The sequence below is a fragment of the Amblyomma maculatum genome, chromosome 10, assembly GCF_055883805.1.
Source record: "Amblyomma maculatum isolate TAMU_Amacu chromosome 10, ASM5588380v1, whole genome shotgun sequence".
Taxonomy (NCBI): Eukaryota; Metazoa; Arthropoda; class Arachnida; order Ixodida; family Ixodidae; genus Amblyomma; species Amblyomma maculatum.
Window position 1 is genome coordinate 176,858,149 of NC_139353.1, and position 14,769 is coordinate 176,872,917.

General features: G+C 43.2%; 2 protein-coding genes, 1 long non-coding RNA gene and 1 pseudogene across 6 annotated transcripts; 1 reads left to right on the top strand and 3 right to left on the bottom strand.

The window, feature by feature from the left end:
• Nucleotides 1-1,696: 1,696 nt before the first annotated feature.
• LOC146177993 (uncharacterized) lies at nucleotides 1,697-3,008 on the bottom strand. The gene is made up of 4 exons (XR_014701126.1): nucleotides 2,579-3,008; nucleotides 2,014-2,043; nucleotides 1,870-1,923; nucleotides 1,697-1,740 (listed from the first exon to the last, which is right to left on the bottom strand). It is a non-coding gene; the product is annotated as an uncharacterized LOC146177993 (long non-coding RNA).
• A 641-nt stretch (nucleotides 3,009-3,649) lies between these two features.
• On the bottom strand, nucleotides 3,650-7,392 carry LOC146177994 (uncharacterized; annotated as a pseudogene). The gene is made up of 3 exons (XR_014701361.1): nucleotides 7,297-7,392; nucleotides 6,816-6,933; nucleotides 3,650-5,803 (listed from the first exon to the last, which is right to left on the bottom strand). The product of XR_014701361.1 is annotated as an uncharacterized LOC146177994 (transcript).
• A 68-nt stretch (nucleotides 7,393-7,460) lies between these two features.
• LOC146177995 (uncharacterized) lies at nucleotides 7,461-8,749 on the bottom strand. The gene has a single exon (XM_084580694.1). The coding sequence runs from the start codon at nucleotides 8,559-8,561 to the stop codon at nucleotides 7,467-7,469; it is 1,095 nt and encodes a 364-aa protein (XP_084436820.1). The 5' UTR covers nucleotides 8,562-8,749; the 3' UTR covers nucleotides 7,461-7,466.
• A 325-nt stretch (nucleotides 8,750-9,074) lies between these two features.
• Nucleotides 9,075-12,626, top strand: LOC146177996 (uncharacterized). Of its 3 annotated transcripts, none has more exons than XM_084580693.1 (9): nucleotides 9,075-9,270; nucleotides 9,776-9,894; nucleotides 10,011-10,148; nucleotides 10,797-11,106; nucleotides 11,238-11,384; nucleotides 11,500-11,592; nucleotides 11,758-11,813; nucleotides 11,941-12,160; nucleotides 12,344-12,626. In XM_084580693.1, the coding sequence occupies exons 1-9, from the start codon at nucleotides 9,075-9,077 to the stop codon at nucleotides 12,463-12,465; spliced, it is 1,401 nt and encodes a 466-aa protein (XP_084436819.1). In that variant the 3' UTR covers nucleotides 12,466-12,626. The 3 variants fall into 3 exon arrangements, with proteins under 3 accessions (XP_084436819.1, XP_084436818.1, XP_084436817.1); XM_084580692.1 differs by having other exon boundaries at nucleotides 10,797-10,989; nucleotides 11,068-11,106; nucleotides 11,941-12,626; XM_084580691.1 differs by having other exon boundaries at nucleotides 11,941-12,626.
• The last annotated feature ends 2,143 nt before the right edge of the window (nucleotides 12,627-14,769 follow it).

Here is a 14,769-nt window from a genome sequence, read left to right on the forward strand (position 1 = left end):
AATGTGGCAAGTTGCTTTCAATTAATATGCCTCATGCTTTCATTTACAGACCTGCAGAAGCACAGATTAAGCCCATCTGGACGTGAGGAGTACCAGCAGAGAGCTACTTTTAATTATCGTTTAAGCCGGGCTCGTCGGGTCATTGAAAATTCGTTTGGAATTATGGCAGCAAGATGGCGAATATTAAGGAGGCCCTTTAGAGCATCAGAGGAAACAATGGAAAATATCTGCAAGGCATGTGTTGTGCTGCATAACTTCATGATGTCGGAGAGCGCATTGGCACGATCTGCCTACAGCCCACCTGGCTATGCCGACAGTGAGGACTGGCAGGGAAATGAGACTGCTGGTTTATGGAGGACAGACGGCAATGACCTTCCAGGACTTAGAGGAATAAGTAGACAAGGCTGCCACTCTGCAAGGTAAATAGGGAAAGCCTATGTCAATCAACATTTTTATGCATTGTATCTTGAGCTACTCCGATGTTGTGTTGCAGGTCTGCTATGGATGTGCGTGACAGACTTGCACAATATTTTGTCACGGATGGCAAAGTTCCATGGCAAGAAAGGATTGTCAACCGTGCAGGACGGAAGGTAAAACAAGCAGGATAATGCTGCCTCTGCTCTAAAAGATATTCTTTAAAATTAATGCAGGCATGATACTCTTGAATTCAAACAATTGTTAGCTTTATTTCCCTTCAAAATTCCAGACTTTCTTGCTCGGCTTCGTACAAAATTTTAGAAATCTTAAATATAGCTTCCGATCGCTGCCTTGGTGTTAGAGCACGAAGCTTCGCAGTGACTAAGCGGCCCGCAGCGTCACTGTCGTCACATTCTTGTTCATTCTTTTTTTTCGTCATGCTAGCAAGACTGCCAGCACATCTCTCAAGGCTCGCCTTGACGCAGTCTTCAAAAGTGTCCTCTGTCCTTTTCTTTCTTCTGCAAAATGATGAAAACTGCATTGTTTCACACCATTTTTTTAATCTTTTATCTTAGGAAGTATGACACTTGCAAGTACATACCGTGAAGGTGACCCACCTGAAGGTGTTCCTTTGGACAGCCTTGAGAAGAAAAAGCACAAAAAAGTTAATAAATGACTACATGACAAAGTTTGCTTGCTTGCTTGTCTACCTGGCTGGGGGTGTGTATCGCCCAAGTAGCTCAGTCTCAGCTGGTGCAGGGCTAAGAGGCGGCGGCCCCCAGTTTTAAGCCGTTGTAGGGCTGCTAGACCCTGGAACCCTAGCTTGGGCAGGTGCCGGGCTGCATGACAAACAATGCATTTCCAAACTTTCTGATATATATCAATTACTGTAGGCAGTTCCTGCTAATTTCAGTAAAAAGGCTGGTAGATGCTTACCTGCTGTCGTCGTCATCCGAGTTGACAACTGAGTCGTAATACCTGGATTGCATAAAATGTCAGTTCACTGAACTTACGGCATGATATGACTTATATATGGATGTGTCTACTTACAATGCGAGAAGTTGTGCCTCTGCAGGGCTCTGGCTGCTTGTATCAGCACTGCATGAAATAATTGTATTGAAATATGACATTCCTTGTACTCTCCATGTACCAACACTGCTTGAAAACATACTGAGAAGCACAAATGTATGGTTTATCCTTGTAAGGTACAAAAACATCGAAATCTGTAGTGTGTAGAGTATAGCACAGTACACACTTGCTTATTGAGTGTGTACTTACATTTCTAGAAGCTCCATGTCTGGACAGCTCTGTCTTGTGTCAGTACTGCATGAAATAAGCCCACTGAAGATTGAAATGCCCTCTCACCTTGCCTCAACACTGCTTAAAATACAATCAGAAGCTTGAAATTATTGCATACGTTTGCCAGCCAAACATGCCGACAATACTGCCTACCTTTCTGGGGTAGCAAACCTGCTGCAACTCGGTTGACTCGGCCCCTGTGATTGTCTGCATAACAGACGCCACACAAGAACATTTTGGTGCTCAGGCATACAAGCATGCATGCAGATCACAGCTGCAGGTTATAACTATACATACCCGGTTTTCTTTCGTATGTTTGTCGTGATCCTGAAGTGCAAAAAAAAAAAATAAACATGTTTACAGCACTGTCAGTGAGGCAATATGCTTAATTCTTCTAACTCTCCGAGGCGTAAACGTTCAAACGACGCGAAATGAGAACATGGAATTTGCAATATTTCCCGGGAGATATCAAAGAATGTTTTAAATTCGCACTTCACAATAGCAAAGTGCCGCAAGCACAAATGGAGCCGGAGACTGCTAAGTATGGCCTGCCACTAGCGCAGCCTGGTCGGACCCAAATCTAACTAGCTTTTCAATGATATTGGGGCTAAGCACGCGTTTCGAAAGTGCGAACGAAAAGGTGTGCATGAAAAGAAGCGGTACGGGTTGTTGAGAAAGAATTATGGCGCTGAAAAAGTTCCGAGTAGGGCAAGCAAAGAAGGAAACATACATCACTGCTACAGCTTCCCACTGCGCAAATGGTAGCGGAACCTCTTTTGGAGCACTGTGGCTATGTACCAAGTCATAAAAATATTCACACTGAAAAGGTAAGACATAGCGGCAAAGGTGTCAGTATACTAACCTGCTGGCGTAGTGCGGCGTGCTTCGCAGCATGCCGTCAATCAGGGGGAAAAGCGCCCACTTTTTCGCGCCGTTGTCGCCGTTGCCGGGTGCCCCACTCCGACATGTGGCGTCAATGCCGCTGACTATCTTCAGCCAACAGTCCCTTGCATTTCTAAATTTTGCGGACGCCTGGGAAGCTGCAGAAAATGTTTTTCTCATGCTGACAGACACTTGTATCGACAACAGATACTAGACACTCCACAACGAAATAACCTTACCTGTCAGGCCAAACTCCAGTCCGATTAATTCCCATCGGTTGCTTTTTAGATCCGTGTCCTTATAGTCGCCGTGTGTCTTGTCGTAGAGGAAGCGGTAGGGTCGAATGCATTCCAAAAAACGCTCAAATTCCTCAAGCCGCATGTTCATGCTGGAACAGCAACCGCAGCGATGCTCTGTTCGCCCGCGCAGCCGCCGCCGGGAGTCATGAACTTATACTGACGTCACGGTCTGCGCTCCGCTCCGATTGGCTACTCCGTTCTGCCCCAGATGAAAATGAAGGTGTCATTTCCAGCTGGAAATGCAATTTTCCAGCTGGAAATGGCATTTTCCAGCTGGAAAAAAATAATTTCTAGCTGGAAAAATTCCAGGTGAAGATTTTCTAGCTGGAAATGGCGTTTTCCAGCTGGAAAACAGAAATTTCCAGCTGGAAAATTTTCTAGCTGGAATCTTTCTAGCTGGAAATTATCCCAGGTGGAAATTTTCCAGCTGGAAAATGCCATTTCTAGCTTGAAAATTTCCTAGCTGGAATTTTTCTAGCTGGAAATTATCCCAGGTGGAAAAATTCCAGCTGGAAATGGCATTTTCTAAATGGAAAATTTCCTAGCTGGAATTTTTCTATCTGGAACTTTTCTAGTGGGGAACGGTATTTTCCAGCTGGAATTTTCCCAGATCAAATTTTGTAGCTGAAACTTTCCCTGGTGAAATAGAAAATCCAGCCAGAGAAATGTAACAAATTCACCAATGAGGCCTATTAGCCAAATAAAAAGACACTGAACGGCTTCTTTGATAATTCAGTAATATATCTGGATGCAAAAATATGGTACATATAGGTCCACTATTGTCCATTTGAAGGAAGTAGGACAACCCTGCAAAGCACAAACGGCTAAGAAGACAAGCTCAATGGGTACATGAAGGTGATACCTTTATTTGTGCACTGATTATAGTTACAGTAGTGTTCAAGGTTTATAAAATGGCATGGAAAATTCTAGATTTAAGCACATATGCAATTTAAGCAAGACACAATGCTCGTTTGGCTCTGAAATGTGATAAAAGTCTATGCATGTAACAAATAAGGACAGTGCATCTCAAACATATCACGCACATAAAGAAAAGCATACAGGTTAGGAAACAAAAAGCTATTCTGCAGACAAACTGTGCATTTGATCCTAGCAAGGTTGTTCACGTTGCCAAGCAGCAGGAACAAATATGAAGGACATTAATCCAGTGCAAATGTTATTATAGACTTTAATACTAAATTCACCAGCCATATTATACACTTTCAATTTTAGCATGCTTCGAATCCTAGGACCTCTATTTTCGATTAACCCCGTCACGGTCATACCGTGATTAGGGCACTCGACTTCTTTGCCCAAGGATGCCAAATGCCGCCCGTGCCGAATGTAATACAAATGCCGGCCATGGCAGCCGCTTTTTGGTGAGCCAAAAAGAAAGTGTGCTCTCTGATGTCAGTGCACATAAAAGAACCCCAAGTGGCCGAAATGTGTGCAGCCCCACACTGTTATCTGTCATAGCCTGAGTCGCCTTGGGATGTTAAACCGGATAAACTTAACTATAAACCAATATATTCTGAATAACACCTTGCAAAACTAATAAATACACAAACGTCATTTTTCGTTGTAGCTTTACTGAACTCTGAACTATTCACAAATATATAAAAAATATATAACAATCTTTCTGCTTGTTACTGGAATACTTTTATGACCATTCAAAACTATTTACTAAGTCACAGAAATACTCCTTGTCCTCAACAGAAAAATAAATACAAGGACGTGCTTTTTCATTTAGTTTGAACAGCCTCTGTTGGCCTAGCCTTCTTGCAGCCTTTATGTGGTTGCATGGATCTGTGCGCAGTGCACTGTAAACATGTGATAAGACATAAAATTCTTCACTGCCCGATGGCCCCTTTGAATAAATTATTCTTTGAGCTTTAAGGTATGTGCCATCTTCCAATTTCAATGCCGAATTGTCAATTTTTTTGTGCCTTGTGTAATTTTCTGTTGCAACTGTGGCACCATTCACTTTAGCTCTTTTGATTTCAACAGCTTCAGCATGTTGCAGATGTGCATGGTCTGCATAAAAATGACCATCCAGCCTCTTAGACTTGCCCAAGGAGACAAGAGCACAAGCAGTGTGATCACTTTTTTTTCGCATATCATCTCTAGTGCTTGCTCACTTGCCAGTGCCTTTAGTGCAAAAAGGCTGCCTTGCAGAAGCAGTCGTGTAACAATCTGCAGCGCAACTCCATTAGCCGATGTCACTAGCTTGAGAAGTTTACCGGAATTATTCTCAAACGAAAAGCAAGAATGTGCCCATAAAGGGCCAAAAAGAATAACTGATTTTGGAATATGCAATAGTTGGTGCACATTGTACGTCATAGCACTTTCCCCATACAGAAACTGCATAGTCACAACAAACTCTGTTAACAACCTGGAGCTTGTCTCGACATCTGCATTAGAAACTGAGTCCTTAAGGAGAATGTACACTCCTGCAACAAGGAGGCTCCAGTGTTGCAAATTGTCAGAATTCAAAACATCAGTGAGACATGGGATGCTGTAATACAGCAGCCAGTTCTGCCATTCTGATGCCTTCCAATACTTTCTCAGAAGTAGTGATCTCGGCTGGCGATTTATGCACCCTGGCATTCTGATCCCACATAACCTTTTGTTTATAACTGCCACTGAAGATGGCCTGCCACAATAGAAATCAGCCCCTGTCTCTGACAGCCAGAGTTCTGTCATGTTTCGTGCAATGCCCAGCAGCACGCAATGCATGTAATCAGGGCACCAAGCCCAAGTGAGGCTAAAGCCAGGAAGATTTATAAGAGGAGTTGGGCCCTTAACCCCCCGTACAATGGTATTGGTGTGGTAGGACCTCTGGATGTCTGACAGAGTTTCCTCGTCACTTCGGTCAGGAAAGGGCTCAGTCACTGGATACTTCACAGTACCTGCAGAAGTTATAACAGAAGAACATGATTAACACTTGCTTTAATTGGGTTTGATCATACTGCCATTAAATGGTTTAGCACCATGAAAAGCAGGAAGGCAAATTCTTTCAAACTTAGGTTTTACTGGGTTGACTTGTCTCACAAAGAAATCAGAAAAACAGTGCAGGTGATGGCAGCAGACCTGTTGGGCTAGTACTGAATAACCACTGCTCTCGGCCATGCTCAACTCATTAGGCCCACAAACACTGTGACCCTTAAAGCAATGTGTTATAATTTTCCCTAGAATCATTGCTAGTAAACCCATTTTTTCAGTGCTATGAATTATTTTTTTTAATGTTGATGCATTCTTACATTAAAGCATGTAACAATGTTTTAATTCATTTTATGATATGAGCCACTATACACTATATTCAGGTGCTCATAACTGCTTCAACACGAGATGGACATTATGCTGTCATATATATTACTCAAACATGATATTTTGTTATGAATACCAAGCAAAATATCGCGATTCTACTGCTGTTGTCGACTCCATGTCCTTATCTGAAAAATCACACAATTCAGCTCCATTTCAGGCATAAACAGCCAGTCAGAAGAAGTGCTAATGATGAAGCAAGTCAATGGCCATAGAAACCTGATTACACTAACGATAAAATATGTGCATAATTATAAAGCTAAGATTAAGAAGTAGCTAACTGAGCCAAATTGCTACTATATATAGTTAAGGCCAGTAAAGTTATTCCTTTCTAATAAGTTTAGCAAAACATTTGTCCCTTTTATATTGGGTCACAAAAAACTGATGCACAGTACGTAGTAAGATTTGTACCTGTAGCAATACCTTCTAACTTTTCTGAATAAAATTTTTATCTCATGCGTCAAAGAGTGTTCAAGGTTGGCCCTCTCAACTTTCCCTGCTAAACGCCAGCTAGTGTAAATAGTTTCAAAGAATATGCTGCTCCTTTTAGAAACAAAAAGTAAACAGTAACAACTTGCATTCACTGCAAATACTTACCATCTACATTGGTCCCTGGGTGGTAGCACCAGCTGCAACCATAATATCCATTGAACTGGATAACATGTTGCATTGCTGCCCGGGCTGGAGCATCAGCACAGCAACATATGCAGCACACCTGCAAAATAAACTTTTCTATAATCTGCTGGTAAAATAATCACGCAATCCTGAACTTTGTTTCTGTCAAGCTTTGCTGATGTGTTAACAAAGGTGACAGAGGATCTCTATTTGAAGAACTCAGCATGTTTACAAATTAATGGTGATCAGATATTTCAAATAACAGAACATCAGAACTTCAGAAAATTCTGCAAGCTCATTTTTCTCTGACTCGTCTCTCCTTTTTTCCCCCTACCTCTAATGTCCGAGAACTGTCACTGCTTGTGTTGGCAGCTGCCCTTTATTAAAGGTTCAGGGATCGTGAGAACATAAAATAAACCACAAAGAGAAGCCATATATGATAATTATATATATGGTGTCATACCTTTGAGCGTACAAGCCTTCCCTCATGAATCCATGTGATGCCTTCGATGTTGAGTCTCTTCAAGTGAGAGACATAGGCCTCCATCAACAATGTCATGTCAGGGTGCTCTTTGCCATACCAAAGTAATGGCATCATTACATTATTCCAACGAAGCAATGGTGGCAGTTCATTTATGTCACTTGCACAGGCCAGATGCTATACTTCGATGATTTAAAAACGGGACTTCCATCAGAATTCAAAGTGAGTGTTAGGTCATACTCACTCATGCCTACTTGAGTACGCACTGAGCGGTACTGTTGGCCATCTGTAATATCAGTCATAACACCACTGTTAGGGGGTACACGCCTTAGGGTGGTCATGACTGCGTTGCTTGCTGTCTTGCTTGACAATATTGTAGAGAGTTGCTTCTGTAGTGGCAGACTCACAAAAAAACTTCCATCTCGCATCAGTTCATGCCCAACATGTGCTTTGTGGCAAACAGTACACTGCACTTGGAGCTTCCTTCGCTCTTCGGCACTGCCATGTGACTCAACCAGCAAGGAATTGCAGTATGGGCAGTAAAAATGGAACACAATGTCAGACATTTCCACACCACAGAACTTTTTAAATAAATATTTACTTTCGGGAAATGCTTTTTTGCCCAAAAGATTGTTTAACAACTTTTGAATTGCCTCAATCGCTGTCCACGACAGCCCATGCTTAATGGCAACATCCAGCAACATCATAAATGCATCCCCTCTAGTAAGACTACCACTATCAATAAATGGGGCATTCAACTCTTCCGCGTCAAAAAGTTGACTCGGCTCAGCGTCATTAACCCAGTCGTGTAGGTTCTGCAGTGATGGAGGAGATACCGGCGATGTTTCGACGGGAGATTGAAAAAAGGAACTCCCCTCCGAAGATTCATCATTACTGCTGAACTCGGACGAAGAAGGCGCGCTTCTCTGGTCATCGTGCAGCGAGTCCTGTGAAGGTGACAGCGGCGCACCCACGTGCGTAGGCAAAGATGTACGGTCGTCCTGAAGCGGGTACTGCCCGAGATGCTGGGAAGTCGATGGCGCTGCGGCATCGAGTGCTTCACTGCTGGGAGACGTAGGCACACTTCTGTGGCTGTCCTGCGGCGGGTCCTGCGAAGTTGACGCAGCTGCAACGTTCTTTGGATGTTGCGGCGAAGCACCAGTGTTCAAACGCCATTTCGTTGCCTTTGGCACGCAGTCATTTGAGTCTGGGTCGAGATAAGTCTTGCGCCTCATGCGTGGAGCCATCGGCTATCAAAATCGAGCTACGTTGTTGCTTTAGATGGCTGTTAGAACCGTTCGCGAAACGCGTTAACAAGGAATCAGCCCGCACTAACACAATCGCGCTTTCGAGGTCCGTGAGGAGATACGCGCCATGCGCTACAAGCCAGAAATCCAAATCCAAAATCCAAGCGGAGACGTCAGTGACCCCAGCCTCTTAATAATGAAAGCCTCATAATTTACAATTATTAGTTTGTAATATTGTTAATAAAAGTTGGTTTGCATTTTATGAAAAAAAAAAATAGTTTGAATGATATAAATGCGTAGCTCTCTGCAAGATTGTCTGCTAGATGATAATTTGGCGCCACGAACGCCAGGTGGCGCTACGCATTTCTTTGTGGCGCACATGCAGGCCTGTACTGCCTGAACGTCCATACTTTGTTGCACGTTGCATGTTTTCTCGGTACCCGTGGTCGAAGTGTTGGCGACGACGTTCGTGACTTTTTCGGCCCAAGCGGTGTGTGCGAATTCAGCCGAGAAATGTTCGCGCTAGTGCGCTTTGTCAAAGACACAACAGACAATCGGCTGCATATTATACCTGCCGATGCTATTATAGACTTCCATCCTAAGCATGAAGCAGATTTTCAGAACAAGAAGACATACAGCGCTTACTGGGACGATCCGGAGGACGAAGAGAACAGCGGAGAATATGTCGTGCAAATTCTGAAGCTTGCCAGTAAGTGAACAAATTGTTCAACCTTTTTCGTACAGGCCCGCTTTTCCTAGTTTTTGCTATCGTGAATAACTGCGACCGCATGCCGTCAGTATGCAGCGATCCACACAACACAGGCTTTATTTAATAAGTTGGACCAGGTAAAACTCTGGCAGTTTAAATCTCTGTAATTTGGTTCCTGTTGCTCGCTGTTATTACTGGATTATACGGAATTGCTTGGAATTACGTAATAGATCGTTAAAGAGTGAGTGAGATCGACTGACACGATGAGGCGGTGTGGCAAAAGCGATCATCGGTCGCTCCGGGTCGCGCGCGATTATTTTATTCCTTATAGCCTGCATAATAGCAAGTGCATGCATGTATCTGTTAAACATCACCTTCGAGTGTGCAGGGATATATTACGTGCACATAAGCATTAATATGCATTCTTTTTAAATGTTTCCTATCCCTGATGATTGAGCTGTTAATAGTGGTTAATAGTGTCTTGCCTGGTGTCAACTGCTTGCAGAGTCAAGACCAGAGATGGAAGACAAGCTCGCAGAGAAAAGAGTGGTAGTCCCTCCAATTAATAAGTCTGACTTTGAGGACAAAGATGACATGCCTGCTGCTAAGAAGGCTGCAAAACAGGTGACCTTCTTTTTGTAGAAGGTGTATATTGTGCTTGTGGCGATAGAGCATGTGTTAGTGCTTTTGAGTATGCATTATCCCTTACTCCATGTTTTACCATTTCTGTAACATTTCAGGATGCAAAGAAAAGACGGCAATACCAAGCCACAACAAAAAAAAAGCAGTTTTCAGCTGTGCTTGGGAAATATGTCCAGCACACGTTGGCAAACAATGCAGCTACATCCGCTGCTGGAACATGCAGCTTGAGCGAAAGGGTGAGGTGAATTCCTACGATAGTAGATGATAGTTGATGCTTACAACTTTAGTCAGTTTTGCTGCTTTTTAGTTTCTGAATTTGTAGTACCACCTTACAGACTATTGAGAGCTACAGTTGCATTACAGCTCAAGAATGCAGAAGCAAAAAATGCCACTCAAAAAGGCCGTCGAACCAGTCACATCAATGGCTTCTCATGACATTGCAGTTAATCCATTGGTGTACACACTGCAGGCAACTGACAGGTGCCTCTATGAAGTGGGGCTAACTCCCACCATCGGCACATTGTTTGCCTTCCTCTTTGCATCTAATATTCTTTATCCCTAAAAATCATCATGAGATTAGCTGTTGTCAGTACTAAGAAGAAAACAAAAAAAAATCCCCAACGTTTGCCTTGGACTCGTAGACTGTTCGCTCCTTTAAATTCTATAATAACGAGCCCCTCAGTTCCCCTTCATTTCTCTGCTTAAATGTCTTGGATAACATTTTAATTCATCAAAGTAATGTCTGCAACGTTTATTGTGATTGACACATGGCATAAGAACATCTTGACTCAATTAAAAGCCCTGTATTACAGCAGCTTGCAGCTGTAAACATGGTTCTATGTCACAATACTTATTTGGTGTTTCAAAACTTTCATCATTGGCAGAAAAGGAAGAGTTACGACGAAGCTGATACTTCGAGCTCGGATGAGAGCCTGGTGTCATCCAAAGATTTGAAGGCTGCCCAAAAGGAGGCGAAGCACTGGAAAACGAAATACTATGGCCAAAAAGAATACATAGCGTCGTTAAACAAGCATGTGGCTTTCCTTGAAAGCAAGATAACAAAACAGTTGGATTCATGTAAGTCATACCTTCAGCATCTGATTTTGTATTGGTGTGAGCATTTTATGTATTCTAAAAATTTGTTCTTTTTTTCAGTCCAGCAGACGCTACAGAAGGTAGCAGATGGCCAGCATGGTAAGTCTGCAGAAAATCTTAATGGACATGCTGCTATGGCCTTCAGTTGTAAAATAATGTCGCTTGAGAGCCTACACTTATGTGGGCCAAAAAGGTAAGATGGCTACTATTGGTGCTCTTCAAACTTGCAGGCGTGGTGCAAATGGCCGCCGCAGCCCCCGTGGCCGCCGCAGCCCCCGTGGCCGCCACAGTCCCCGTGGCTGCAGCAACCCCTGTTGCAGCACCAGCTACCCTGGCCGACAAACAAATTGGAGAAGGCCAGGAGGCTATCATGAACTGTAAGCAAGTTTTTCTGATAGTTTTTTGATTTCGTCACATACACACTTCGTTAAGGTGAAACTTGAGTTTTGATTTTGCTAAATGAGTCGTCACATGGTCTATTGTATCTTGCAGATGCTGACGTGGATCCTGATCAAAACGAATGGTCAGGTGAAGGTGCCGACACCACTGCAGAAACTTCTCTGCAAAATGCAGTAAATTCTGAGTGTAAGTAAATGAAGGATTTCAGTCTAGTTATGCTAAATGTGCTGATGGCTAAATTTGGTGCACGCACCATTCTTAGAACCTGTGTGTGCTTTAATTTCAAGTCTGGAACTTCGCTGTCATCACTTCTGTGTGCACTATATCTTGAACTAGTGTTTTGTATTACAGCCGCCTGTGCTTTGACTGGCATCAATGAAGATTACTCACTGTGTCCTGATGGACGTGTGAGTATACAATTGCCACTCATTGAGACAACTATAAAATGCATGAATACTGCTTTTAAACTACAGTCTTGTTGGAAGTGCTGGCTGTTATGCAAAATAATTATCTGTGCATTTTCCTTTTTTTTAGTTCCATCTTCAAAACAAAATATTCATAACCAAGGAGCAGGCTAACAAGCTTTTCAAAAACAAAAAGCCTACTATTATGGTTAGAGAAGCAGCCCAGGCAATTTGGGGCCTTGAAACACTTGCAAAAAGGAGTATAAGTGGAAGGCTAGCCCCAACAAAAATGGGCAGCAATGAAGAACCGGCAAAGCAGCTGACTCCAGTGAAGGTGGAAGCTGTATATGGTAAGCTTATTTTCAAGTCTACTATTCGGGACTGTTGGCCACAAAGTAATATATGTGGCATCGTGCAGGAGCACAAGACGAGAAGACTGCACTTAGCTTGTCTTCTCGTCTTCTGCTCCCGTTCTTGTTTTTCACTGTTACCTCAGGATGGAAAGCTATTCTGGATATACTGTTTTGTTGCAGGTTGCCTGGCCCACTGGGGTAAAGTGAATGGCGTCGACACGTCATCGGCGAAGAAGAGTGTGATGCGCACACTAAGTGAAAAAATTCAGGACACAAAGAGAAAATTGTCCAAGGATATGTAGGTCTGCAGCTGTTTACTCAAGCATGCATTGCCAATAAATGGTATTACATGAAAATCACAACTGTTTTCATTTTTCAAGAAGACCAAACAGCCACATTCCAGCAACCTACCTCCAGCTAGAAGTTACCAATTTCCAGCTGAAAATTTTCCAGCTGGATTATGAAACCAGAAATGCTTCCAGCTGGGAATATTTCCAGCTGGAAACTTTTCTAGCTGGAAATATTTCCAGCTGAATTTATTTCCAGCTGGAAACATTTCCGGTTTCATAATCCAGCTGGAAATAAAATTCATTTTCATGTGGGGCGGGACGGGAAAAATAGCTCCCAACCCCATCGCTCCGCGGAACGTCAAACAAGTCAGCCTGCGGGAAAAAAACCGGCTTCTGCGGGAAGCGGCACGCGGAGAACGTCCAGCGTTGCGCGTTTTCCCGCTAGTGTGAGCGTGCCTTAAGGCTGTCTGTTCGGATTTCACGCGCACTAAAACAGCGAGAAAATGTGTTTTCATGGGATGTCACAGGGGCGTTTAGATTGGTTGATGGAAACACAAGACCGCCTCTGTCAACTGCACTGGTAATTAACTAGAATAGCAGCTTGGGCATATGTTGATTATGCATCTTGAGGTAACAGCGCGGAACGTGGACGGGAGCACAAGATTAGAAGACGACACAACGAGCGCTGACTTTCAACTGGTAATTAAGATACGCTGCATCTGGAGCCGTTCCGGCGTGAGACTGAGGAGTTGTCTGCATCAGTCTTCACATTTTGTGCCAGCGATGCATTTCTTCGCCACATATCCAGCGATATAAAATTTCAGCCTTGAATCACTGGCCTGAGTGATGACAGATGTGTGTTCGATGCCACAGTCTTTGAGAACTTCATTTGCCTCACTCAGGTCTCCCACATAAGAAGCATGGTCATGGATGATACTGTCACTAATTTTTTTTAGCAATTGACTGGCCTTTTGCCTGACAATCATGTTTTCATTAATTTGTTTTAGTAATTGACTGGCCTTTTGCCTGACAACAAAGCTTTCATTAATTTTTTTAGCAATTGACTGGCCTTTGCGCTGACAACAATGCTTTCATATAATTTTTTTTAGCAATTAACTGGCCTTTTGCCTGACAACGATGCTCTCATTTTTTTTAACAACTGACTGGCCTTTTGCCTGACAACGATGCTCTCATTATCTTTTTTAACAATTCACTGGCCTTTTGCCTGACAACAATGCTTTCATTAATTTTTTTTTAGCAATTCACTTGCCTTTTGCCTGACAACGATGCTCTCATTAATTTTTTTTAACAATTGGCTGGCCTTTTGCCTGACAACAATGCTTTCATTAATTGTTTTAGCAATTCACTGGCCTTTTGCCTGACAACAATGCTTTCATTAATTTTTTTAACAATTGACTGGCCATTTGCCTGACAACGATGCTTTCATTAATTTTTTTGTTTAGCAGTTGAAGGTAATTTTGCCTGACAACGATTCTTTCACTTTTTTTTTTAGCGGGGGGTTTCTAAACGCAACAGAAACAGAAAAGTACGCACATGTACTACATACGCGCACTAGCACCTCGGCAAGAAAAACTACATAGGCACCAAACAAAACAGGATAACCTGAGCTAGGGCAAAGCCGGTTGAAAAATAGCACCACAGCTCAAGCAGCATCTACAGGCAAACAAGAACGAACGCGCCGGCGTGCGCCGGAGAGAATGCATCGAAGAGCTGACAGCAGCGCCACAGAGGCGACCAGTGGCGGCGGCATGAACCGAAGGCGCGTTTTCTCCAAGCGGCGGAATGCGCGGTCGCGCCACCTATAGCGCCACCTCTCCCTTCTAGCCACCATAGCGATGGGATGACGCAGCCGCGCGCCCACTGTAGTGTTGCCAGCTGCCTAACGAGAATGCGCTAAATAGGCTAAGAATCGATACGTTTCCTTCCCCGCCGTTCATTCAGAACTCAGCCAAGAATAAAAATTTTAGGAACAAAAACGTTTTCATGACGAAAAACACCAGTTCAAATTTAGTATTCAAGGAATACAAGAATCTTCAAGGACCAGTCATAAATACAAGGTTTTTAAGGGCCTTGAAAACAGACTTCCGTAATTCAATGGTATTCAAGGTTTTCAAGCACCTGTGCGCACCCTGTGCAGCATGCCACGGTGGAATTATTGTCGACGAAATGAAGCTCTCTCACAGCAAGTTTACATCCACTGAGGACAAACACACACAATGCGACTACGGAATGGTTCCGATTTTCGTGCCGTACGTTGGAAAATGGACCTAAATTCTAGCAGCATTTGCAACAAGA